The 25728-nt window shown below is 39.6% G+C and overlaps 1 protein-coding gene across 1 annotated transcript in view; it reads left to right on the top strand.

The window, feature by feature from the left end:
- PREX1 (phosphatidylinositol-3,4,5-trisphosphate dependent Rac exchange factor 1) overlaps positions 1-25728 on the top strand; it is a 192644-nt gene that overhangs the window by 144605 nt on the left and 22311 nt on the right. The window contains exons 15-25 of the mRNA XM_075176396.1: positions 1251-1323; positions 2379-2521; positions 5832-5924; positions 12090-12238; positions 12929-13014; positions 16041-16177; positions 17043-17172; positions 22029-22207; positions 22968-23129; positions 23668-23878; positions 24976-25255. Of these exons, the coding sequence (XP_075032497.1) occupies positions 1251-1323; positions 2379-2521; positions 5832-5924; positions 12090-12238; positions 12929-13014; positions 16041-16177; positions 17043-17172; positions 22029-22207; positions 22968-23129; positions 23668-23878; positions 24976-25255 (1643 nt within the window). The remainder of the gene's footprint in view (positions 1-1250; positions 1324-2378; positions 2522-5831; positions 5925-12089; positions 12239-12928; positions 13015-16040; positions 16178-17042; positions 17173-22028; positions 22208-22967; positions 23130-23667; positions 23879-24975; positions 25256-25728) is intronic.

The raw sequence follows: 25728 nt of genomic DNA, 5'->3' as shown, positions 1-25728 counted from the left end.
CAGCCGTCAGTTAAATGCGTTCTGTATTGTACACTAGCCATCAGAGAATGGGTTCTGTATTATATACTAGATACTGAAGAATTAGTTATGTATTGTATATTAGTCACCATAGAATGGGTTTTGTATTGTACACTAGCCAACAGAGAATATGTTCTATGTTGTGCACTAGTCAGCAGAGCATAGATTTCGAATTATACATTGGTTACATAAACAGGCACTACACACTGTTACTGTACTGCTGAATTCTGTGGGACAGGACACTGTGCTGGCATAATGTGTGTGAATAATAAAGTCAAAATAGTAAATTAGGGCTCTGTCATGGCTGTACTAAACTACTATATTTATCTCCAATACATATTTAAGTAATTTGTATGGTAAAAATACATTTTCTGAAGTTGTGTGACACCTTCAGCACTGGGTCATATAACTAATAATTCTCCATTTTGCACCAATTAACATTACTAGATTTTATAAAGAGTCCATACATAGTTTAAATAAATAGTTATGAATGTTTCAACAGTATCAGTGTCTTAGCTTTCTTTCTAAAAATGCTAACATAAGCAATGAATTTGATTGTATTCTCCAAATATGTTAATTTCCCTAAGGTTGCAATATATCATTTTGGCCCAGAACACATGAAATCAAATATTTCGATAGCTGACATTCCTGTGACGCAAATTAATATGACACTTTTGAATGTTACAGACAATCCATCTGAATCTGAAAGTTTTCCCAAAATACCCAGACATGCAATCATTCATTCTATTTTATACTGCGGAGTCTCATTTAGAGATGAAAACAATTTAAGGAAAATGTAGGGAGCAATGACTTCTGTCTTTTATTCCATCTATGCTGAGTGGTTTAATGAGTGAGGAAAATATATAAAATCCGGTACCAGTTGCTCTACTCATATTTTGTGAATTTGGCTGCCTGCAGCTATGCTACTTAAGCCCAACAATATCCCTGATTGCCTATAAAAAAAAAGTCTATATTTAGCTATGATAATGTGGATATAATAGTAACAACCATTCATTGGCGCTTCCTTTGTTCTGCCGTGCCAATTCCTGCAAGAGGAATTTGGGTCTATTTATAAAAAGAAATGAATAAGTAGTTGAACGAAGCTGAGATCCCTTTTAATTGGAGTAATTATTTTGCGTTAAATTCTTGATAATTTAAGAAGCGTTTACAAGAAAGGCAGATGAGAAGTAACTTGGTCTTTTTGCTTCCTAACTTCGTTTTTTTGCTTCCAGGGCGATTGTCAGACCAGAGAGGAAGCTGTTGCTCTTGGAGTTGGACTCTGCAACAATGGTTTTATGCACCACGGTAATTGCACCACTGAAAAGAAAGATAGATAGTTTTCTGGGAGAAAACCCTGCCCACTGCATGGGTCTGGGAGAAAACCCTGCCCACTGCATGGCTCTGGGGCATTTTAAACTAAACACAGCTCATTATATTATAAATTACAGTGTGCTCAAAGGTTGAGTCTTACATGATCTTCATTAAAGTTACAATTTCAATAAATTTTTTCAAAAATGTTTGGGTTTAGTTTGCTTTTAGCAAAATGTGGACATGGAGATTTAATATGTGCAGCCAGAGTAGTTAAAGGGGTCAGTAGAGGGGTCAGTGACCAGCCAATAACTGAACCCTGGATCTCTGACTTGCAATTCAAGCATTAAATTTTGTTCCCTTTAAATCAGCTGATGCCATGTGACCATCAGTCCAGATGAGTGTGAAGTGTTAAGACCTCTGCTCCTGGCTTTAACAGACTTGGAGACAGATTTGAGCTGATATTTAAATGTTTTTCTTGTCCCATCTCATTTGCAGTTTCTTTTTATAGCCTTTGTTTGTGCTGTGTGGCTGGAGTACACTGTACATTGTCGGTAAACCCAAGACAAGCAGTGACGTGTGGCCTATAATTTACTAAGTAAAGTACAGAGATAGCTGTGGGTTGTGTATTTGCTGTTATTTTGTGTCTGGATTGAGTTTTTCCGTAGAAGAAACTTCATATACAGCCATTTGGGACCAGTCTGACTATAGAGACCCTGTTATGGGTTTAGAATATATAATTTAATGAACATGTCCTTTTTGACAGATAGGCTAATCTCACCACCTCCGACATGGTAACAACTGAAATATTTGGGTAATAAAGGGTGCAAGCTCTAACCTGAATTATTCTCTTATAAGCAGAAAATGGCCTAAAAGTAACTTATAAATCTATTTAATCAGCTCTGGAAATATATGTTCACATTACCCAATGTCTAAGGTGAATCCATATTTTACTTGATTGATTTGATAATCCTAGAGATAGAATTATACCCTATAATATTGTTATGTCACCTTGTATTAACATGTAGCCTTTATATTTATCCATCTATTAGTCTTAGAGAAGAGCGAGTTTAAAGATGAGTCACAGTTTTTCCGGTTCTACGCTGATGAGGAGATGGAAGGGACGAGCTCCAAGAGCAAACAGCTGAGGAACGACTTCAAACTGACTGAGAACATCCTGGCAAAGACCCTCCTGGTAAGAACTAGAGATGCTCACTGACCCCCCGTGTTCTGGTTTTAGTTTTGGATCTGGATTAACTTCGTGTTTTGGTTTTGGCAAAACCGCCCTCGTGTGTTTTGGTTTTGGTCTTGCATCTATATTTTTTTTTAGAAAAATAGCTAAAATATGCTAAAATCACAGAATTTTCCTCGTTTGTTGTGCCTACATTATTATTATTAACCCCAATAACACTAATTTCAAGTAATTTGGAGTCAATTTTGACCACCTAACAGGTCACAATATTATTTTCATACACTTTCAAACAAAGACTGCAGCAGTTCTTACCAGTGATGAGAAGGCCATTGTCATGCCTGGGCATAAGACCAAAAATCCACCTCTTATGTGTGGAATTATTTTTACCCAAATTCTGACAACTGTTGTCTAGCCATTTGTAGCATTGTAAGGCCACAGTCAGTAGAGGTAGGGACCTTTAACCATCTAGGATCCTCATCCATGTTACGGCATTTGAAATGAGTTGATGGAAAGCTCTTGGGAAAATCAGGGCAGCACTGTGGCCTAGTGGTTAGCACTTCTGCCTCACAGCACTGGGGTCATGAGTTCGATTCCCGACCATGGCCTTATCTGTGTGGAGTTTGTATGTTCTCCCTGTGTTTGCGTGGGTTTCCTCCGGGTGCTCCGGTTTCCTCCCACACTCCCAAAAAAAACACACTGCTAGGTTAATTGGCTGCTATCAAAAATTGATCCCAGTCTCTGTCTATCTCCCTCTTTGTCTGTCTGTGTGAGTGTGTGTCTATATTAGGGAATTTAGACTGTAAGCTCCAATGGGGCAGGGACTGATGTGAATGAGTTCTCTGTACAGCGCTGCGGAATTAGTGGCGCTATATAAATAAATGATGATGATTATGATACCCCTCCTCTTTCTATTCTACTTATGACGCTGCCCAACTGTTCTACAGACTGCCAAGAATTGTGTTACCCCTTCTGTGTCCCTCTGTGAAATGGCGCCGGATCGCCGTGGAGGGCAGTACTTATAGAATCCAAAACTCCCGAGATCCAACGACGTAATGATGATGTTTTGCCTCGTTTTCAATTTCGAGGGCGCGCGAAAGTCGGCTCGGTACTCTGATCTGTTAGGTTCGGGTGAGTTCGGTTCTCGGGGAATCGAGCCTGAGCATCTCTAGTATCCCAGCTGCTCCTAGAAACAGAAATAGCTGCCTGCATCAAGGGAACTTAGGGCCAGTGCTATGACAACTTTTTATTGGATAACTCTTTTTAGCTAGCTCGCTTTTTTTCTCATTCCCTCTTGCGCGCTCTCTAGTATAAAACTATTTGGAAGTTTTCCCGCTGAACGTCAATATGCTTTTTTGCAGGTTTCTCATATGTGCTGGTGTAGCAATTTGGTTTTCTTTCACATGGATAAAAAACATTAGATCTTGTCATTGAAGCCTACAATAATTCCGCAATGACAAATATGTGTGTGATGAAAGAATTTGCTGTCCAACCGGTGCAAGATTTTGTGTTTATGATCTGTTTCCAGAGATACAATGTAATTAGTGCCCTGAGTGTGAGTGTAGTGGGTCCAGCAGATGTTTTACAGATCAGGGATTTCATAGGCTCTCATTTGTGGACGTAAATACAGCTGCTTTACTCACAGACACATTCCACACTACTAGGGATTGCGGGACAGAAATAGATTTCCTCCCTAGTGATGAAAACAGTAATCCGACCTTTATAAATGTGTCTATTCCAAGGGTCCCTATACAACTGGGCATTAGTAAGATAGCAAGAAGGTGGGTACTTAATGTGAAACGATGGCCGTCTGCTGTGATGAGCGATATTGGTCAGAACTGCTCTTTTTTAAATATATTCCTAAGTGTGTACGTATCATCAAAAAGTGCTTTAAATACTTTGTTCTGAGACTCCTCTTTGGTATGTGGCTATTTTTCACAGAATAAAACTCCATCATGGTCAGGAGTAATGACAGTGACACCTGCAGATTATAACAACCTAAACAGACGAAGCCACTTATGGAATAACAACTAGGCAGGTTCTCTAATGAAATGAGGTGATTGACATGTTAACCAGATTGCTGATCATGCTAAACAGCCCGACCAGCATGCTAATTGCACCCACTGCCATCCCTTTGGTAACGTCAAAGCATCATTTATGGGAAGTGCTGTCATGGAGCAGGGGCTGGTGAGGGAGGGACAGACCACTGCTTGGTTTGCTATTTGTATACTGAACACTGTTTTTTATTTAATATGTTCCTCTCCCAGGCAGACTCAGGGAGGGGAAGGTTTGTTTTGCATCAGGTTTTATAAAGTCTACATTTAACAAATGAATACTTAAATGACCAGAGAGGGATTCTCAAAGGAACGCTAAACCCAAAAAGGTTCTTGTGAGTCACTAAGGTAGAATATATTGTCCAGGCACATATTGCTGCGGCTTTAATAAAACTGACATATCCTACCTACTCAATAAGAGACAACGGAAGCAGCATTTTTAGAACAGCCTCCGATGGAAATCTACATACAGGAAAAATACAAGTCAAAAAGCTGAAATTTCAGTCATTTACGCACTTGTGGTTCAGTCAAACCTACCTCCCTAATATGGAGGACTGCTGCAGAGCTGTGAGAACATGCTGCACAATTGAGTTAAGTATAAAAACTCATTTTATTTCTTGTACATTTATTAAGCTCGATAGTTCTCAGGCTTTAATATAAACAATAATCAAAGCTTAAATGTAAACGACACATGCATTTTTTTTAAAATGAATACCCCTATTTATAAATGTTGCTTAGATGAGGCTGTGGTAAAGTTGGAGGATGAAGGCTACAGCACCCACCACTCACCATTTAGTACAGTTCTGTTATTTGTTTTCTCTTTCTCAGAATTCCTTCATCTCCTTCCAGTGCTCATCTACCAATCTACTAACGGTGTGACAATCCCCTCACAATACAATTACTTGTGGTACATAGCCTAATGGCAAGGGATATGTTTGATATCATAGGGATATCAGCTCATGTGTCTGTCTAAAACTCTATTTAAATTAATTCTTCAGACTTTTGAGCTGCGCTGGTGTCATGGGTGCGTGCACAGCAATTTATTACTGATTGTGAAATCCTTGGACAGATGTGCATCTCGGGCTGTGATTTCCGCATGCCAGTACTCCTCTCCTGGTCACCTGCCAGGACATTTTATTACGTGTGTGCTTGAAGCTGTTTGTGTATGGGGGCATAATGACATCAGTGTAATAAAAGTTTTACATATGAAGAGACTGTACCATGTTATTCAACTTGGCAAAATTTGTGTTTTATTCTTTTAGATCTTACCTCAAGAAGAAGATTATGGATTTGACCTTGAAGAAAAGAACAAGGCAATTGTAGTGAAATCTGTCCGCAAAGGATCCCATGCTGAGGTTAGGGGCACCTTGGGGGGTTATCAGGTTTATCATGGGCACAAGGCAAGAGCCTTTAAAGTTATATTTTTACTTTTTACCTTTGATGTTTTGGCTATTTGGTATATTAATGTAGCCTTTTCCAGCAACTGACAAACTGAATTTGATTTTCTTATAATAATGGGGAGGTTTCATTTTTAAGAATTTACTTACCTCCCACCCTTTAGAATCACATTGGCCATGTAATCTATACTTTTAAAGGTGTCCTCCACTCAAATGATTTCTCCCTACAGAGACCACTCTGCTCCCTGCTCACAACCTGTATCGTTGTTTGCCTTACCGTGTATGTTGATAGTGTTTGGATTTCTCTATAGTCCAAATGAACAAATAGCATATTCCAGTGTGTTCGTGATAGGAGACTTACATGGTGATGTGGGCATCCTGATGGGTAAAACCTTGACCAGTATAAGGGAAGGAAATAGAATATCTGTCATTTCAGAAGTGTTTCGACAGGTAGATGCAGGGCCGGTGCTAGGGTTCATGGCGCCCTAGGCACTAGTGAGTGGAGGGGAGGAGACGGAGCAGAGAGGCGGCGGTGGTGAGCAATAGCCTCTTCCCCCCTCCCCCATGCATCTGAATGCTGTGCGGCGGCCGTGACGGGTATGGTCAGCGGTCGCCGCACAGTTTTAAAGTAATTTTCATTAGGCACCCTCCAGAGCCCGGCGCCTAGGCAAGTGCCTAACGTGCCTAAAGTGCCTGGGTAGATGGATTCAACATCAATACATATTCTGTAATGTTTATGGGCTGTGGATCAGGATGAAACCCCTGCCCTAGAGCTACACTTCAGCTATTGCCACCTTTGTTCAGATAAAGGAGTCTGGGCAAATCAGTTTGGGATGCAGAACTTAGGAATGGGAGTTGCACAGTTCAGTGGGGAAACTGCATGCTGCTTTTATAAAATCCATCTGACAAAACATTAAAAAGTAATAGATCGACTTCTGAGATCTAGATCACACCTAACTGGTCATTGCCCTGTCCTCTCCTTTTCTGGGAGACCTCCCAGTCCCATCTTGACATCCCACTTTCCTCCCTTCCTACCCTACCCCTCTAGGGATATCCTGCCTTCCCTCCTAGACTCTCATCAGGTTTCTCTAGTGCCTGGCTTGCTTCTGGTGTCCAGTTTGTTGTAGATCTCCTATATCAGGTGCCTTCATCTCCTGGGATGATCTGCGATGTAAATATCCAGACTCCAAATTCTACGAGTGTTTCCAGCTGCGACACTTTGTGGGATCTCTTCTCAGGGGTGCCACTCCCCCACCCCCTACTTTCCCCTTTGAAACCTTATGTCTCTCCTCTCCCCTGAGTAGAGGTATGATTTCTTATATCTATAGCTTAACCCTTGATGTTCTTTTGCCTCCTGGTCAGACAAAATTGCCAAAATGTTTCCCTCCAGTTCTCCATTATGCTGGCGAGGGTGTGCCAGACGGGCTCTTTTTTACATATATGGTGGTCCTGACCTAAAATATCCTCCTTTTGGACCGAGTTAGGGCCCTCCTCCCTCCTTCTGAGTACTGTCCGGAAAGACCAATGGCCCTTTCTCTTCTGCTATCCCCTGACTGACGATGATAGGTACTCCGCTAAATTAGCTTCCCACATCCATGCATGGTACTTGGTGGCTATTATGTCAGCCCTATGGTCTTATATTTGGTTTATCGTCCGGATAGGGCGGATCACCCATCATTTGCACGGTAAGGATGGCAAATTCCACCATATTTGGGTTCCCTGGCTCTACTTGTAATCTCCTCTTTCCTCTACCAGTCCCTTTCCTTTAAGGCTGCTTTCTTAGGTCTCCATTGTCTCCAGCTCCTTTGACGGGTGATTAGAATCTTGCCCCCCCCCCCCCCCAAGACCTATTCTCCTCCTCCGGCAACGACCAGTGCCCCTCCCCCCCTTCCCCCCCCCCCCCCCATTTTTGTTCTCCTATTCTTGAAAATGTTTTACAGCTTGAACATTTAGTGCAACAACTGCTCTTCTCTGTTTCTTCTATGATGTTATGTTTTGCTGCTTGACTGTTCCTTTGCATTGTTATCCGCTAATGTGTGTTTCTGTAATGTACTGATTGTTGATACTTTTCTGTATATCGGTACTATATTTTCAAAATAAATAGTTAAAACAAAAAAAAATTAATAGCTTTTGAAGGCGACATTTCTTTTCTTAAACTGTTATTATGAGCTTGTGCCTCTGACATTAGGAAGGGGCTTATTGCAAATTAGAGGAAAGTGTCAAGATTAAACACTCTGAAAGTGTCTCTGAAACACAAAGCACACTGTCTGCAATTGGAAAGATGCCATTTACTGCTTTCACTTCTGCACTTTTTGTTCATCTTTCACCATTTGCGGTAATGTTGATATTTTAGCTGTTGACACGCTCATATTTTTCTATTTTTGAGTTTGCAATGGATTATTGTCATTTCTTATTTTTTACTATATGCTGAAGCATTTTACAGGAATGTGTAATAGAGATAGAAGGTTAGAAGTGGGATGAGATTTGAGACTTTAATGAAGCCGGATCTTGATAAATTGGTTAATTTGAAAGACCCTTCTAGCGCTGTGATCTAGGGATGTCACCTGACGCCCCGACTCTACACTTATTTAGCAATTGCTGTTTTACAGTCAGACAATAACCGTAAATTGTCCTTTGATTTTTATCTGTCTCTCACATGATTTGTTTGTGGATTTCTGGATTGACAGAGGGTTGTTGCTTGGTTACAGGAACACTCTATCTTCATTATATTAAGGCTTTAAATAGCCAACTGATGCACTTAACCTTCAGCGTTGGTAATTATCTGTTACCTCTCAGGACATTGCAGTCCAGCATGAAGATCCAATCTTACATATAGAATGAATAGAACGAGCGGTTATGAGGAAGTCTCTTGACTGATTTCACATCTCCGGGAGGGCACAGACGAATGTTATAAGCACCAGGACTGTTCTGTAGGGATCAGTCACATTTGCAATTTTCGTTTTCTATTTAATTGTTTACTTTAATAATTTTCAAATACAAAAATATAGAGAAGAGATGGTATGAAGGGGGAGTTAGGGAGCAGGAGGGGATATCAGGGAAACACAAGATCAATTATCCTAACTAGAAAGGCAACATTACATAGATAAAAAATGTTGAGTATAAGTCAGTTTTTACTATAGGCATGTTGTGATCATAAACACTTGCATTAGCTAATACCCGATGATGGATCTAATCATAAAACACTAATATACAGTATACAACTTCAACAAAAATGTAAAGATCTATATCCTGCCCTCACTCAAGTGCCACGAAACCCCGAAAAAGACTACATTTGTATAGAGGTCTGATCCCCCAAATAACTGTGGCCCCTGTATTTCTAAAGAATTTCAAATGAGTCCAAAGGCTGCAGACTAAATAAATAGCTATCATTTTATCCCCTAACATCCCCACCAATTTCCTGGTAATTATTATGCCATTGCGTTTGTTTTGGAGCATTGTTAAGGACAATTTGAGACACCGACTGGTAATTGCCTATCTTGTGGTTGATATGTTCAGAAGGTTTTTGATGCAGTGAAATTTGAGCTTATCGACATGCATCAGGCAGGGTATTCTGTTTCTTTTTACCTGTAAGAAACATGTAGTATTTATAACCAGGATCCCTACCTCAGCACTGACAAAGCCACAAAATAGAACTAACCATTGATAGTTAATGTTTTCTGATAGACTTGCTGTAGAATCCTGTAAGAGATGGACAGATAATAAAGGGTCATTAAATCTAAAGCATCACTTGATCCAATACAAGAAGGCATCTGTTACCGCTAAGGAATATATATAGTGGAGAGAGAAAGCTGTGAACCCTATATATATCTTCCTGTATTCTGAAATGTTCTGATTTTCCTCTGACGATTTGATTCATCAGATAGCATGCAAAATACAGCATTTGTTTAGGTTTATTCAACACCTTGATCCAACTTTTATTGTCTTTGTTGAATTATGAAGTATGTAAACCTTTAGCATATTCAGACCTAATCTGAGATTTTTTTTTTATTGTGTGGGAGACTTTGATCTTCTAACATATAAGAAATTGATGCTTGAAGGAACATGCGTTGCCGCTGCTGGAGTAAAGAATTAATTTATCCGTGGTTTATAGTAATAATCTTTGGTTGCTGCCATCTTCCCTTTGCAACATAGGTTTGAGATGGAATTCATTCCCATATCAAAGAGCTTTCTGAGACACTGGAAAAAGACTAATGACTATGTACAGTGGGGGAACCCACAATAGGACCCTGGGGACAGGGGTTCCAGTTGTCTGGTCACCTCCCCCCCCCCCCCCCTCCAAGGCCCCCATTCAGCGCTCAGACGAGCAGAGCGAAGGCCTCTTCTATGCATGTGCAGGTACTGCGGTATGCTCTACTGAGAGGCTAGAGCAGCATCTTGATGCGTTATTCTGCCACTGAGTATGTAAGAGAGTTTTTTTGCAGTGTTGGGTTATGTAAGTAAATTACATTAGTATATCAGTGTAGATAGAAAGAGGCCTCAAACATTTTGATATGTCATTAATTTCTAGTTCCACTCCTGATCTTTTTATACACCCAATAAGTTCCTTTCAGTTCCAGACACCTCGCAGTTCCTGGTTCAGAGATACTAGTAACAAATTATAAGAGTCCTTACAGTAACTCTGGAATTATCTAGTAGATTAAAAAACAGAAGGCCTGATACGTATTGTATTTTGTGCAAAATCGCACTGCACATGCTCAGAAACTAACCATACGCCACAGAAAGCAGCAGCGTCCAACTCATCTTCAAGCGCAAAAGACCCTTAATACAGCCTACAGTTTCAAGGCCAGAACTTTGAGGGGAATGGGCGTATGCATGTAGTCAATGTGTACAGTAAGGGCGTACCGAGGTAGACATTCATAACATCTAATGTAGTTTTTAGAAAAAAGAAAAATTATAATTTTTTTAATGTTTTGTTATTAATGCTATATTAACCGGTGACAATAATTGAATAGTTTTTTTTTTCTGTGCATTCTTTTGTGACTTTATATTCCACATATGTATTGGTTGTATCCTGCAGTGTCTTGTCTGTTAGAGCAGAGCTAGACCCGTATCCATCAACACGAGTATCTTCAGATCTGCTCTGTTGAATACGGATGTGCATATGCCTGATGTACATGTGCTTTTTAAAAAACGCACATTATGTTGGTTTTGCATTTGTTAGTGAATCAGGCCCAGAATGTTCCCACACCCAACTAGTTTTCAGAGCATTAATCAGGGGTTATGAATTTGACAAAACCTAAGCAGTGGAGGCACCCCCACAACCCACTGACTTGCAAAGCGGTCCTGCCACCTAGCGAAATCCACAGTCACCCCTGAAGGAGATGCAGACATATTGACATTTCTCTTTTTTTTCATTGTCCCCAGGGCTGTCCACAAAGTGACAGTTATTTCCCTTTTTACCATTGTCCCTAGGGGTCCAGGAAGTAATGTTTCATTTTTCTTATTTCCCTCAGTGGTTTTCAGGAAGTGACAGATATTTCCTTCTTTTTCACTGCTCCAGGAAGTGACAAACATTGGCTTGGAGTGTTTTCTAAATATGCAGAAAATGAATGTAAACTAGGTTGAATGTCCTCCATTTTCTGTGATATGGTTATAAAGTGTGTTGGGTTATGTAAGTAAATTACATTAGTGAATCAGTGTAGATGGAACGAGGCCTCAAACATTTCCATATGTCATTAATTTCTATTTCCACTCCTGATCATTTTGAAATACCAACACATTTACACCAATATGGTTATAAATGTGTAAAAGTGTTGGTAAAATGGAGGCAAATGTTCTCCTCATTCTATGAGAAATACCGTCAGTCTAGCGTCCATCACTTTTAGAAAATACCTTCATGCAGTGCTGTGTTCATGACTTGCACTTGATATGAGGTGGTATATACCAGGTAGTTCCAAGCTGTAAATAATGGGAGCTGCTACTTGGACGGTAAGTGAAATAGCTCCCTCTATATTTACACACTATCCCTTACACCATGTTAGATCTCAGGAATTTATCATTACACAGAGCATTAAAGGTTATGCTGCCTCGGAATGCTGTGGCTGGTATACAAGTAATGGGACAAATTGAAGCCAAATTCTTCATCTCTTCTTCCCCCTTTAGATGGCTGGATTACAGGTGGGGCGGAAGATCTATTCCATCAATGAAGATCTTGTGTTTCTTCGTCCCTTCTCTGAGGTGGAGATTCTCCTAAACCAATCATTCTGCTCTCGCAGACCAATCAGGATCCTCATCGCAACCAAATCAAAAGAGTAAGACTGGAGTACATCACTGTTTATTCTTAAGCCCAACTACTCTGTAGTGTGACAGAAATATTCATTTATTTAAGCATTTTAATGTCACTTTAGAGGAGATCTTTTCAGCTGTTAGAATTAATGGATGTAATAAAATTATTGTTCAAAACTAGAAAACTTTATTGTAAAATAATAATTTCATTGCATACACTATTGTATTATTCTGACCCTAGTGATGTGACAACATACTTTATCTGATGTTATCTAGAGAATGATTTTATATCTATTTTATAACACTCAAACACAACTTTGTTCATGAGGGGCCTGTAATTGAATATGCATTTTCTGGGACTCTGCTTCCCAAAACAATTCTTCAAGGACTTTGAATACTGCAGGTTTTCAGGATATGCCTGTATGAGCCCACCTGAAATTAAATTAGGGTTTTTTTTTAACCTGGTTGCTTTCAAATAGAGTGACTTTGAAAATCTGCCCTGTTACAATTCTCTGTGGCACAGGGTTGAGACACTTTGATCTACACATTTTCTTATAAAAATGTTACTGTATTAAATATATGTCACCAGGGTAGAGGGATATAGGGTATGTTATGTGTAAAGTTGCACTTGGCCTTGTGGTAATAATTGCTCTCTGTGTGTTAGCTGCAATAAAATAATAAACAATCTTTGTTTTATATTTTTCTTTCTTACTCAGAATGGTAAAAATCCCAGACTACCCTCAAGCTCTTTGTTTTCAGATCAGAGGGTCAGCCCCGCCTTACGTGCATGCTGTGGGGAGAGGTGAGTCTTTGGGGAGTGGCAGAGATGCTCTTCTCTTTGTTGTACATATGTCAAGTATTTGTACAGTGTAATGTGGAAAGAGTTAGAGGTAAAATACAAGGAACCAGTGGTAGAAAATATGTTGGGGATGCAAAAATACAACGAGATTATCAAAAAATTACACTAACATTATGTATCTTTCCTAATGGTCCTATTTGCTGTGTATCACTGGGCCCCTCTGATGATAATTGGGAAACAGATTGTGATTTGTTCTCTTTGTAACCTCTAGATGGCAGTAGTTTGTAATATGTAAAATCAAAGGTGACAATGTGAGGAAAAACAGCAATAATTATACTCTTTCATGAGAATGAAAGGGTAACAAAGCAATACATTATAATGTTAGTATAATTTATATGTGTGATCCTTATAATGATAGGTAAACTCTTTTATTCATTTGGAATTCCTGCCACCATGGATTTTTCTATAGAACAACATTGTTCCTCTTTTTACCTCTAGAGGGGGCAGTAGTGTAGAGAGGCATTACTGGTAACTTATGTAATCAGAACTGAACAACTTTAGCAAATAAATGATACATTTTGTAGCATAAAGATTTTGTAGCTAGACTAAGGTGACCATTTTTTTTTTTAAAAGAAATCTGGAGACAAATGCTGTGTGCTGCTGCCAGAAGAGGGGAGGTCGTGGAGGGGTGTGTGGTCAGCACACAGAGAGTGTGACTTCTGCTTATCACCAGACCATCTGAGTGCCATAAGCTACTTTCCTTGTCCTCTCTTTTTGATCATTCAATAATTAGCTGATTGATTACTATTATGAACATATCTATAATTGTCTGGGCTAATATATTATATATCCCAATCACCCACTTCCTCTTATTTTATCAAATGTAGCAGATTACCATGAAAACAAGCACTGTTAGAGGTCATTGAATACTGTACTGGCAAACCCTTGTTTATAAGGTATTCAGTGTTACACACTAATGCTGCATAGATATAATTATGTAAATAGTGCAAATATTGCAAAGTATAGAGTGGAAACAGAAAACAGGTCAACTTAAATTTGTATTTATGAGATGATACAATATTATAAGGTTAAGCTAGGTTGACATCTACCTCCCACGGTTCTTCCCTATCCTATCTTCACATACATTTTTCATTCCTCTCATTTAAAACCATGTGCCTTTAATCTGCTGAGCCTACTATATTTTGACGCAATATAATCACACAGCTGCCATAGTTACATTGACTGTGCCCTCCCCATCATCTGAGCCCCTGTACCTGTAAAGGTTTATCAGGAACACCTCTGTTTCTCTACACAGCTCTTCAAGTCAAGTCAAACATGGAGCTTGCAACTTCCTATTGGTCTGAGTGGTCAGACCCCATTTTGACGGCCATGTAGTTTGACTTGGCCCCGGCTTTTACTAGGGCTGCATATCAAGAACTGAGTAGCACCTGCAGATTTGGGGATGTTTCCAGGGAATATATTCCCTGTCAGAGACAAACCATTCAAGCCATGGACTTTGGCTATGTCAATTACAATGTATGGAATATTGTACTGATTTTGTGCCACTCAAAATGCACTCTACTATATACTTAACTCTGCCATGTAACACAATGCTTAGATGATGTTGGGGCCACACAGAATTTTGGTGGTGGAACCCATTTCAGAAACCACATTCTGAGGACTGTCCTTAAAAATTTGTTTCATAAATCCGGTGAGCTCTTGTCAATATTTATATTGGGTTGAGGCAGTGGTAACTGATTTACAGTAGATCTGCAGGCTATTTACACCCCAGTCACATGGATCAGGTAGAAATGTGTGTTTGCTTGAGGCCACGGTTACATCAGTCCATAATAAGTTAGCTAGAGTGTATCATTTGCTTGCCCAGGCTCTCTCCTTTTGAGATGCCTTGTTAGGTGTAAGAAATTTGAAAACCTAACAATTTATCCTAAACACATCTTAACAAGTGCTTAGTGTAATGTCAGTAACAGCCCAGTGAGAGTGGAGATTAATGTCCCGTGAACGTCTACCAATATTATGCACCTACAGATATGCTCACACCAATAGTCTTGCTCGGCATTCCAACATCTGGTGTTTTTCCCCAAGGAAGGGGCAAGGAACATGCAGCAGAACATTTTATTAACCCTCCCCCCCCGAGGCATTTCCTTATTTGTATGCATCTAGCCAAGTATTTTTATTAGATCTTAAAAAAAAGAAAGAAAGAAACACAAAGAAATGCTTTTCAGTTTTAAAACACATTGTGATAGCTGATCCCTACATGTGGGAGAGGTTGGAAAGCTCAGCGATAATATAAGACTGTTCTTTTGGGTGTAGTGGATGCTTAGAATTAATGTCCAGCAGAGGTGGTAGAGAAAGAAATTTAGCAAAATGAAACTGTATGAAATTGACAGAGCTGTGTCCACAGAAAATGTTAAACACAATTTTATAATTGCAAATATTGGTAATCTGCTCTTGGTGATGGAAGAGGACAACACTGGGCATTCTAGAAATATTGCAAGTGGTAAATAAAGTGTTTAAATGGTTAATAATGTATGCAGAATAGTTATAGTGGCCTAGCCTGTATTCAGTAACTGAAGCAGACCCACCTCAATGTAAACAGCCTCTGTTTAGCCATACAGAACGGCCCTCAGGAAGTGGGAACACAACACATAGAGATAGGTTATTACCAGAAATAACATTCCAGCTGCCGATGTCACTTGCATGGCAATGCCAGAGTAATGGCCTCAAGAGTGGGGAACTAAACAATTATAATGGACCTCTCCTCTGCTGGCTTGGTGTTAATGATCTCTCTCGACTCTCCCATGCCATTTTGACCTGCAAGTTCTCTGCAGGGTCTAAAGGACTTCTATCTGTGGTTGAGGCTTTGAGCTTGCACTAAATTATTGGGGCCTGCTATTTGATTAGAAATATTTCTACTCTATAAATGATTGATTGTACTCATATTGCGTCTTACTGTAGTGTTCAGGATTTAATTTGGGATACAGTATGGTAATATTTGATATTGATTTTAGGTTCCCAGGCAGCAGCTGTTGGTCTTCACCCTGGGCAATGTATCCTCAAAGTTAATGGAAACAATGTTGTGCGTGACAGCTATTTCGATGTTCTCGAACATTTTACAGCATATCGGAAAAACCCACAAAACCCACTGGTGAGTATGGTATGGAACACAGGTATTACAGGACTACATCTCCCAGAATCCTCATCTACAATTGCCCAGAGTTGCTCAGTGTGAGAAACACCAAAACAAACCCCATAACTAAGCGTATATCCCCATTCTTTATTACTTGCTTTATAATCAACCTTTTGTGTTCTTCTTAGAGGAAGTGTTACATTTAAAAAGTTACAGTAGCTCAATTTGGGTGCATTTCTGTGAATTCACAACCTGTAAATGGAGGCACTGTTGCTTTTGTGGACTGTATTTACCTCTTACCAAAAAGTCAGTTTTTACACCTGAAAACAGAAATAAAATTAATAATGAGAATTCGCAGACAAAACTGTTACTGTTTAGAATGCCAACATCCTGAATCTTTCTATGAGCTTTTGAAAATATTGTTGTTAATGTCAATTATAAATAATAAGATATCGATACAGTATACATTAGTTTTATATATGGAATAATGAACTCCCTACTGTAGATTATAGGGATATTAGAAGTCACTGAGGAGTTCTGTGACTACATAAAAGCATAAGACCACAGGTTTATTGCTTTTAATTAAGTGAGAGACTTATCTGGGATAGAAACAGGTGCATTATTCCTAATGATCACTGAAGTTATGAGTTCAGAACCCCGTGTTTTATATCTATAGATATATCTATCTATCAAGATTATTAATATATATATAATATTTTAAGCAGCTATTTTTATTGTAATATCCGTACACGACATTGCCAGCAATTTAATTCCCCTCCTATATATGGTACATTTCATTATGTGATGATCTGCCATATGTTACTCAGCACAGTAGGGAAACAATTCCTTCTTGATATGTATCAATACTATGCTGTGGTTCTAGGGACTGTTCCAGTGGATATACAGAACACACGAGGACGCAGAAGAGGACAGAGCACAGAGATGTAAATCTGATGACTGTCTGAATGGCAGCCTGTGTGACGACAGCAGCCCTGGACACTCGCTGGACACAGGTATTAATGAAAGACAGCAGGCACCAGATAACAGATCACAGTACGACAATGCGAGTTAATGTCTGTTCATACTGCATCAGTTTGTAGAGTAGTTTAGGTTATTTCTGGGATCCTTCTGCCTGTTGTTGCTCATACACCCCATTTTTTATGATGTCTTTTCAATAATTTTAAGTCAAATGGAATTTAAATGGTTTGAACTTCCCTGTGGTGTAAAAGCAGATTCTAATTTTTGACAGTGGTCATCTAGAAAAACTTTGAAGGGTGTGGTCAGTAAGGGGTGATGCATACAGCAAGACTGAGCTTGTCAATCACCAAATAATCCACTCAGCAAGGACCACGTTGTAATTTGTAAACTTATAAACTTTACTGTAGCAGAACTAAATGTATCACCTGTGTGATTAGTTTCTGCATGATAGCTTTGTCAGGTAAAAAACGGACTGTTACTTGAGGTGCCACAACTTATCTTATTCCGCCCCCTTCTTCTGGACAGTCACTGTCAAAAGCAGTGGGGCGAAGGAGGCTAGGGGGAGTACCACCGCATTAAACTAAAGGATATTACATTGGAAATAAAACTTATTTTATTTATCCCGTGGGTGTCATTTTAAAAACTATCATCAGGATACAACAAGAACTTTGCAATTGCTTCACAGAAACTGCTCCATTTAATAAAATGTATTTATTTTTTTGGAGGAGGTGCACATCCAGCAATTACCTGCAGTCTTTTTATTAGCAGACAGATGACTAGCAGCAGCTGGACTGTGTCGGTACAGGAGAGGGAGGAATACCTCTACTCATTCTGCTAATACAGTGACTGAAGGAGGAAGCGTAGTGTGTACATCCAGCAATCACCTGCAGTCTCCTTATTAGCAGACAGATGACTAGCAGCAGCTGGACTGTGTCGGTACAGGAGAGGGAGGATACCTCTACTCATTCTGCTAATACAGTGACTGAAGGAGGAAGCGTAGTGTGTACATCCAGCAATCACCTGCAGTCTCTTTATTAGCAGACAGATGACTAGCAGCAGCTGGACTGTGTCGGTACAGGAGAGGGAGGATACCTCTACTCATTCTGCTAATACAGTGCCTGAAGGAGGAAGCGTAGTGTGTACATCCAGCAATCACCTGCAGTCTCCTTATTAGCAGCAGCTGGACTGTCTCAGCACAGGAGAGGGAGGATACCTCTTCTCAGTGCTTTTTTTGTAAGAAAAAAGGTGCCGGAACTCATACCACGTAGTCAATCACTGTACGCACACCCACACACGTCAGTTGTGTAACGAAACATAATGGTCGTCTCCCACAGTAAGCACTCAGCAGGCAACCACACGACCAATCACATGCTGAGTAGCGCCACAAGCCAAGCAGTGCCATCACAACCAGGGCGGACGATGTATGCTTGCATCGGACTCGACACACAAGCAGCCCGCATGCACCGTTTAAATTATTTTGTCGCTGACCTGCTACGCTCGACAGGGCGATTCAAGTCCACATGGACCAAACATCAAATGTTCAAAAGTTACTTTTAAAACTTGGAAAATCCGTTGAAAAAAGGTGCCCAAACTTAGTTCCGGTGAGTTCTATGAGAAAAAAAAAAAAAGCACTGCCTCTACTCCTACTGCCAATACAGTGACTGAAGGAAGAAGCGCAGTGTGCACATCCAGCAGTCATCTGCAGTCTCTAATAACAGAGAGATGACTAGCAGCAGCTGGACTGTGTCAGTACAGGAGAGGGAGGATACCTCTGCTCACACTGCCAATACAGTGACTGACAGAGGAAGCGCAGGTGATTGTGTATGTTGATGCTGCATTTCCTCAGGAGCACAGTGATTGGCAGAGGGTCAGGGTGAGGGGTTGGCTAGGTGACACTGCACATTCAGGTGACATGCTTCAGGCGGCATAAGGGTTAGAATATCAAAACAAAGAGCTTATTGTTTTATCATTATTTATGTATTTATTTTTTCCAAATTACTTACTGACCATTTTTCATTTAAAAATGATTCTTTATTCTCACTTGCTTTTTTAAAGTGGCAGGTAAAAAAATGGTGTCAGTAGTCTTGTGACACAGCTAGTCAAATAGGTGAATGACAGCCGAAGAATCCACAGAGGATTTCAGGAACTGTTTTATTCCATTCCTGGAACCCGTTTTCAGCACATAGCGTTGGGCTGCTTCCTCATTGTGATATCTGTGGACTTCCCCCAGCAGTGGTTTCCTCCCTGCTAGCACTATTAGGTCTAGTTTACACCGATTCCTATAGTGCTGGTAAATGTGACCATTAAGAAAATAAGATTGTCTACAAGTTAGAAATAAAAATCATAAACTTAAATAAAATGATAAAAAATAAATAAAAAAGCAAATGCTTTAATTTCACAACCCAATAATTTTTTCAAATTTTAAATAAACCTCAAATATTAGATATCGCTCTGTCTGGGAGATCAGGCTCTTTAGTTAGTTTATATGGCTTCCACAAACTATTCCAATATTCTATTATAAGAAGTCCCTAACTCTCCTGAAATAAAATCTAAAATCCAAATAGATAAACAAAAAAAAACAAACAAACGAAAAAAAAAAATTGTTTCTGACAATCCAGACTCACCCCCATACCTTAAATTAAATTGTAGTTTAGTAAATAGTTGAGGTTTTGCATTACATGATATATTTTGCTTTCTTTCCTCCTGTGGAGATTGTAATTTCTGGACATTGTTGTGTGAGAACTGTATTTTTCTCAAAAGCTGTCATTTTTAGAACGTATTTGTTAATGAGAGAATTGGTTTCTGGTGGTGAATGGGGTTAATCTGCCTGTGCTGTACCAGTTAATACAAGCTGCCTCCTTCTCTCATATGACAGGAACTCATTTATTATTAAAGTCTGCAGACTGTTTCCCTGAAAAACCCCATCACTTGCGGTTCACTTGCCTTCCATCTGTAATGTGTGTGCATGTTATTTAAAGATTGTCCGCTGGATGCTTGTGGCATTCACACATGTATGCAAAAAGCCTGTTAGTGTTCATCTGTATGTATAGGATGATTTATTTTATTGTGATTCAATATTAAAAGCATAAAATACATATTGTAGAGGTGAAATTTATGAAGGCTTATATGAGGATAAATTTAGTTCCTGTAAGGTTAACAAGCAGGTTCTCTCTTTATTTTCAGAACACTACTTTCTTGTAACTAGTTCTGATAGTGATATATGAATATACTCTGCAGAGTATCTCATACTTGGACTCCAAGGAATATTCATAATTTTATTAGCCGACATTCTAAAACGTGAAGAAAATTGGATGTTATGAAGTGGTTGAGAGTCATAGTGCTTCCCCTGGATGTTAGAGACCTTTTCTGCTTATCAGAAATTGCTCTCATCACTGTGCCATATTTCTGTGAAAGTCTATCCCACATGGCAAGTCACTAACATGTATCAGAAACAAACTGATATACTACAGAAGATTTTTGTGGACTTCTTTTCAGTTTATACATCATTTTTTAGAGCACAATGCAATTCACTTTGAGATGCCGTCATGGTCTTTGTTGCTCTGGTCAGCAAAAGCTGTGTTTGCAGAACTGATTTGAGCCCATATAAACATGCATCTATCACAATGGCATGTCTCGCAAACAAATGTGTTCACATTTTTATTTGCACTTTAATGAACCTATGTTTCACCCTGATTCTTGTACCTTTTAAAAAATGACCACTTACATGGCACCAAAATAAAAACACCTGGTAAATAATATCTCTGCATGATAAAGCTCATGTGTAATAGTGGTGATCTGCTCTAGTTGCTTACAATTATGTAAGGGGAGACCTCGCTAACATTGAAAGAGGGTTGATATTTGGGGTGTATTTGACAGGAGCTTCAGCTCAACTTGCTAATATTTCACAAGCAACGTTGTCCAAGGTGATTTCAGAGTAGAAATCCAGTGGACAGAATTGCATGCTCCAATATTGTGATATCCGTGCATTCATTTGTAGCGTAAGACTAAACTGCAGATCAATTGATTGCAAATTTCAACCTGTGGTGAGAGCAGATAGTTTAATCAAATATAGGCTATTACTCCACAGAGCAGGATCTCAGCTGGGTTGTAGTACATAAACTGCTCGTCACACCCGACCATGCTCGTTTGTGAGTTCAGTGGGAAAAAGAGCACAGGCAATGGACTAACAAGCAGTGGAGAAAGACATGCATCATACTTCACTATGTTATTGACAAACTTACGAGTGCAAATGTGGCGCTAACCTAAAGAAATCAACAGCCCTGAGTGCTTGCTTCATACAGCCCTGAGTGCTTGCTTCACACAGCAAAGAGTTCTCTTGGTTCTGTAATGTTGCGGTGCACATTTTCCAGGGGTGGGTGTATCATTCCCTGAGAAGATGAGGTTAATGCTAATTGCTACTTGATGGTACTGAGTGATATCTCTATGTTGCAGCATTTCTTTCCTGATGGTAGGAATGTTTTTAAGGATGAAAATACCCTCCATATGTCAAGGCCTTTTCAGTCACCAGATCTGAACCGAATCAAATATTCTGTAATGACACCTGAGACAGCATTTTATACCATTATTCAGGATTAAGTTCAGTGACTTTCTTGCGAAAGAACAGTTATCCATCCCTTCTGCACAATTTTAGAAATTAGAAGAATCAATGCTACAGTTTCTACAGGCTGTATTGGCCACATGTGGTGGTCCAACACCCAATTAAGTGGATTTATTTGGTGGTTTCAATTGTCTTGTGCACTACATATATGTTCAAAACTATATCATAAGCAGGAATTCTGCTATTTAAATAGCACACCATAACATTGGGAGTAAACATGGCATTTCTACAGCTAACATCTCTCTCTATTCCTATTCTCATGTTTCCTTGCAGGTTTGATCCCTAATTTTACTTCCCAGGTCAATGAAGATGCGCCACTCATTAATTTGACCGTGGAAAATGTCCAACTTGAGCACGGTGTGGTGTACGAATATGTGAGCACTGCTGGGATAAAGTGCTACGTCCTGGAAAAGATGGTTGAACCCCGGGGATCATTTGGGATTACTGCCAAGGTAATAGGGCAATAATCAGTGTGTAACCGTGGCAGGTAAAGGGTCTTGCATATGGCTTGAGCTGTCTATACATGACTAATCTGCAGACTCTGTGCTGTTCTGTGCCCTGTGAGTTCCACGTTTCCCAGAATATTCCCATTCTTCAACCAAAATCTTTAACTCATGATTTTCATTTTCCCATAATTTACACTTCTGATGCCCTCACTTAAGGGAATAAGTGGGAATAGTTTCCTAAAACTTAAATCTTATTTCAGATCTAAGAAGTAGTACATGGATGCCCAATTATTCATTTTACACTGTCTAGTAGTCGGGGTATAACCTTTCAGTGAGGGACTATGAGGGTATCTGATTGGATCAGTCATGAAGCTTATCCAATCAGATGCTTGCAACATCCTGACACTTTTAAAATTCCATAGACTCATAGGGGGGAATTCAATTGGCCGTGTTACGGGTAAAAGTAACGCAAACTGCGCATTATTACCATTATTATGGTAATAGTGAATGTAATTACCGTTATTACGGTAGTTTCAACACCGGCTTTTTGCTTGCAGCTCCCTGAGCTGCAAGCAGAAAGCCGGGTTAAAACTACCGTAATAACGGTAATCGTTTTAACGCCGCAAATTCGGGGGGAATTGAATTCCCCCCAGAGATTTCCTTTAATTTTTGGAGGGGTCTATGTGAAATTCACAGTTAAATAGCTCTTTGTTTCATTGCACTCCCTAAAGCTATGTATTTGTAATGTGTAATTCTATTTTGCTAGATTCTCAAAGCCTTTATTGCTGATGATATTCAGTTTGTGAAAAATTGTATGAAACTCATCTCCATGAGTAAGTCGGTGATGACCATGCCGCAGTATGAGTTTCGGCAAATATGTGACACCAAGCTGGAGAACATCAGTGGAAGAATTACAAATTATGAGGAGGTATTTCAGTCAAGTTAGGCAGGAATATGTCTGTTCTGTGGGTTCATTCTTCTGTCCATTCTCTCCTTCTTCATAAATCAGTGTGTCTCCTGTAGCTGATTTCCCATGCATTGCATAGATTAGTCCATTATCTCTGACTGCTGCTCTCTGTAGTTTTGTTATTCTCTCTTATCCTGTATTTCAGTGCCTTCATTTTTCTGTTTATACAATGTATGTACCCTGTGGTTCTTTCTGTTGACCTGTATTTCACTGCCTCTACATTTTGTGTGTTTTATAATATCTGTAATCTTCTGTAGCCTTTGGTTCTTTATCTGGACCTTTATTTGACTACTTTCATCTTTCTTTTTGTACATTATCTGTAACCTGCTATTGACTTTTGTCCGATAATGTTGCCTTTTTTTCTGCTCTCCTTTCTTGTTCATCTCACACTCATTTTCATTGTCTCCCTTTCCTTTCCTTTCCTCTATCATTTGCAACGTCTCTCTCCCCTTTGTCTTTTCATTTCATCTCTCCATGATCCTGATTCATTTACTCTCAGTTTGCAGATGAGCTAAAGATGAAAGTGAGTCCATCTTTTAAACAAGCCACTAGTGACCCACATCCACTTCAGAGTATGGATTTTTGCCCTACCAATTGCCATATTAACCTCATGGAAGTGTCCTATCCTAAAACCACCACTTCGGTGGGGAGGTCCTTCAGCATTCGTTTTGGACGGAAAAACTCATTTTTCGGCCTTGATCCAGACCAAGGTGAGACAAGATATGAGGATTACTCTAAGAACCTCTGGTCTGCATTGACTTTGTGTATTACATACATATCTTGCACATAATACCCAATCATCTCTACTCTTTATAGGCAGAACTCGTGAGAGGGAGAGTGATCATTCTCATTATTGCTCTTATAGAAATGACTGTTTCTCATCAGCATTAAACCATCTAACCACAAATACTATCCAGGAGATAAAACCATCTGTAGCTTATACAAGACACTATAGCCATTGCAGTTTACAGTTGGAAGCAGCATTGAGTGGCTGAATCAACAGCATAGTAATTAGAACCATGCTCGGTCATGAAACAAATTGATACAACGTGACCTGATACGGAGACAAAATAGACTGTACCACATTATGAAGTTGTATGAATAAATCCGTATAATTATCTTAACTACCAAAGCTTTGACATTCAAGTGTTTTGAGAAATTGTTAGTGGAGACTCACACCATATACCCCATATCTTGGACAATGTTGGGCATTTGTAATGGTTATGCAGAACATTTTCATGTAGGAGGGAGTCATTTATCAAATATTTCCATAGAGCGATAGTAGGGGAGGTTCGCACCATCCATGCAGGGAAATACAGTGTGTTGTATGTAGCGGGACTGGGATTTAGTATGCTGGATGCACTATAAAGAACTGAATTAATGTAGAATTAGCTGCAGGGGAAACCATTTTGAATAATAGTCATTTAGTAGCGTTTCATCTATTACTGTTGTTTCTTATAATTGTGGAAATAGGACTTTTCAAGCAAAGTTAGTGATATAATCAGTACAACACAAGTCTATAAAATCATGTAAAATATATCTGTATTTACAGTAAATTCTGATGTCCTCACTTTTAGTGTTCATTATGCTTATATATTGTCTCAGAACTCCTCAGTTATTTCAAATACCCATATGATTTACAGTAGGGATAAGCATTATCAGTCATGTGTGTCCCCATTTCCCAAGTCTCTATTGTGCCTGGTTTATTCTGTGAGTTTGGAGTACTTCCTGCTCTACTAGCCCAATGCCCAAGTGTTGTTCTCTCCTCTTGTTGTCTCATGGGTTCTTCCACCTGTTCTCTGTGCAGTTGGCAGTTTGAATCCCATGTCCTACTCTCAGCATTGCATTGCCAGCATGGCAGCACCCGCATGGAGGTGTCTGAAAACGGAAGAAGCAGAAGGGATGAATGGAAGCTTCATGGACGGCAGTTTCCCTCATATGAATGGGGGTGCGAGCCAGGAAGAGCGCGGTCTAAGCTACTTGCTGAAACATGAAGACATCGAGATCCAGGATGCCTATTTGCAACTCTTTAACAAGCTGGACGTGGCAGTGAAGGAAATGAAACAATATGTCACCCAGATTAACAAGTAAGACATGACACATAGATGGAACATTCCGTAGCCTGCTCATTGGTTGTTCACAAGCGATCACTAGCTCTTTATTAAATGGACACTAACCTGAAAATTTTTCGGATCTTAAAAAGGTGCCTAGCACAGGTAACTGCACCTGATTGCATACAGAGGGATTGATTAAATGCAACTGTCTAACTCTGGCAGTTGTGTCCTGCAGTCTCAGTCATACCTCCTGGGTTTGGCGTACCCCCCTTTGCTGTTACACCTATCTGTTGCCATTAGGCCACTCCCCAAATTATTGTATTGTGTGATGATTTTAACGCCTCAGCAAGAGAGGAGAGCTCTGGGAGGAGGTGAAGGGATTATGGGGAAGGGAAGACAAATGGTAACTGTACTGAACGGTGAGCTCTGTGAACAGACTTGCTGTCACCATCATATAAACTAGGTTATGTACTATAGCAAGAATAGTTTTATACAATTATCCATTT

The sequence above is a fragment of the Mixophyes fleayi genome, chromosome 6 (assembly GCF_038048845.1).
Source record: "Mixophyes fleayi isolate aMixFle1 chromosome 6, aMixFle1.hap1, whole genome shotgun sequence".
Lineage (NCBI taxonomy): Eukaryota > Metazoa > Chordata > Amphibia > Anura > Limnodynastidae > Mixophyes > Mixophyes fleayi.
Note: the sequence above shows the minus strand (reverse complement) of the source record. Positions and strands in the feature narration are given on the sequence as shown.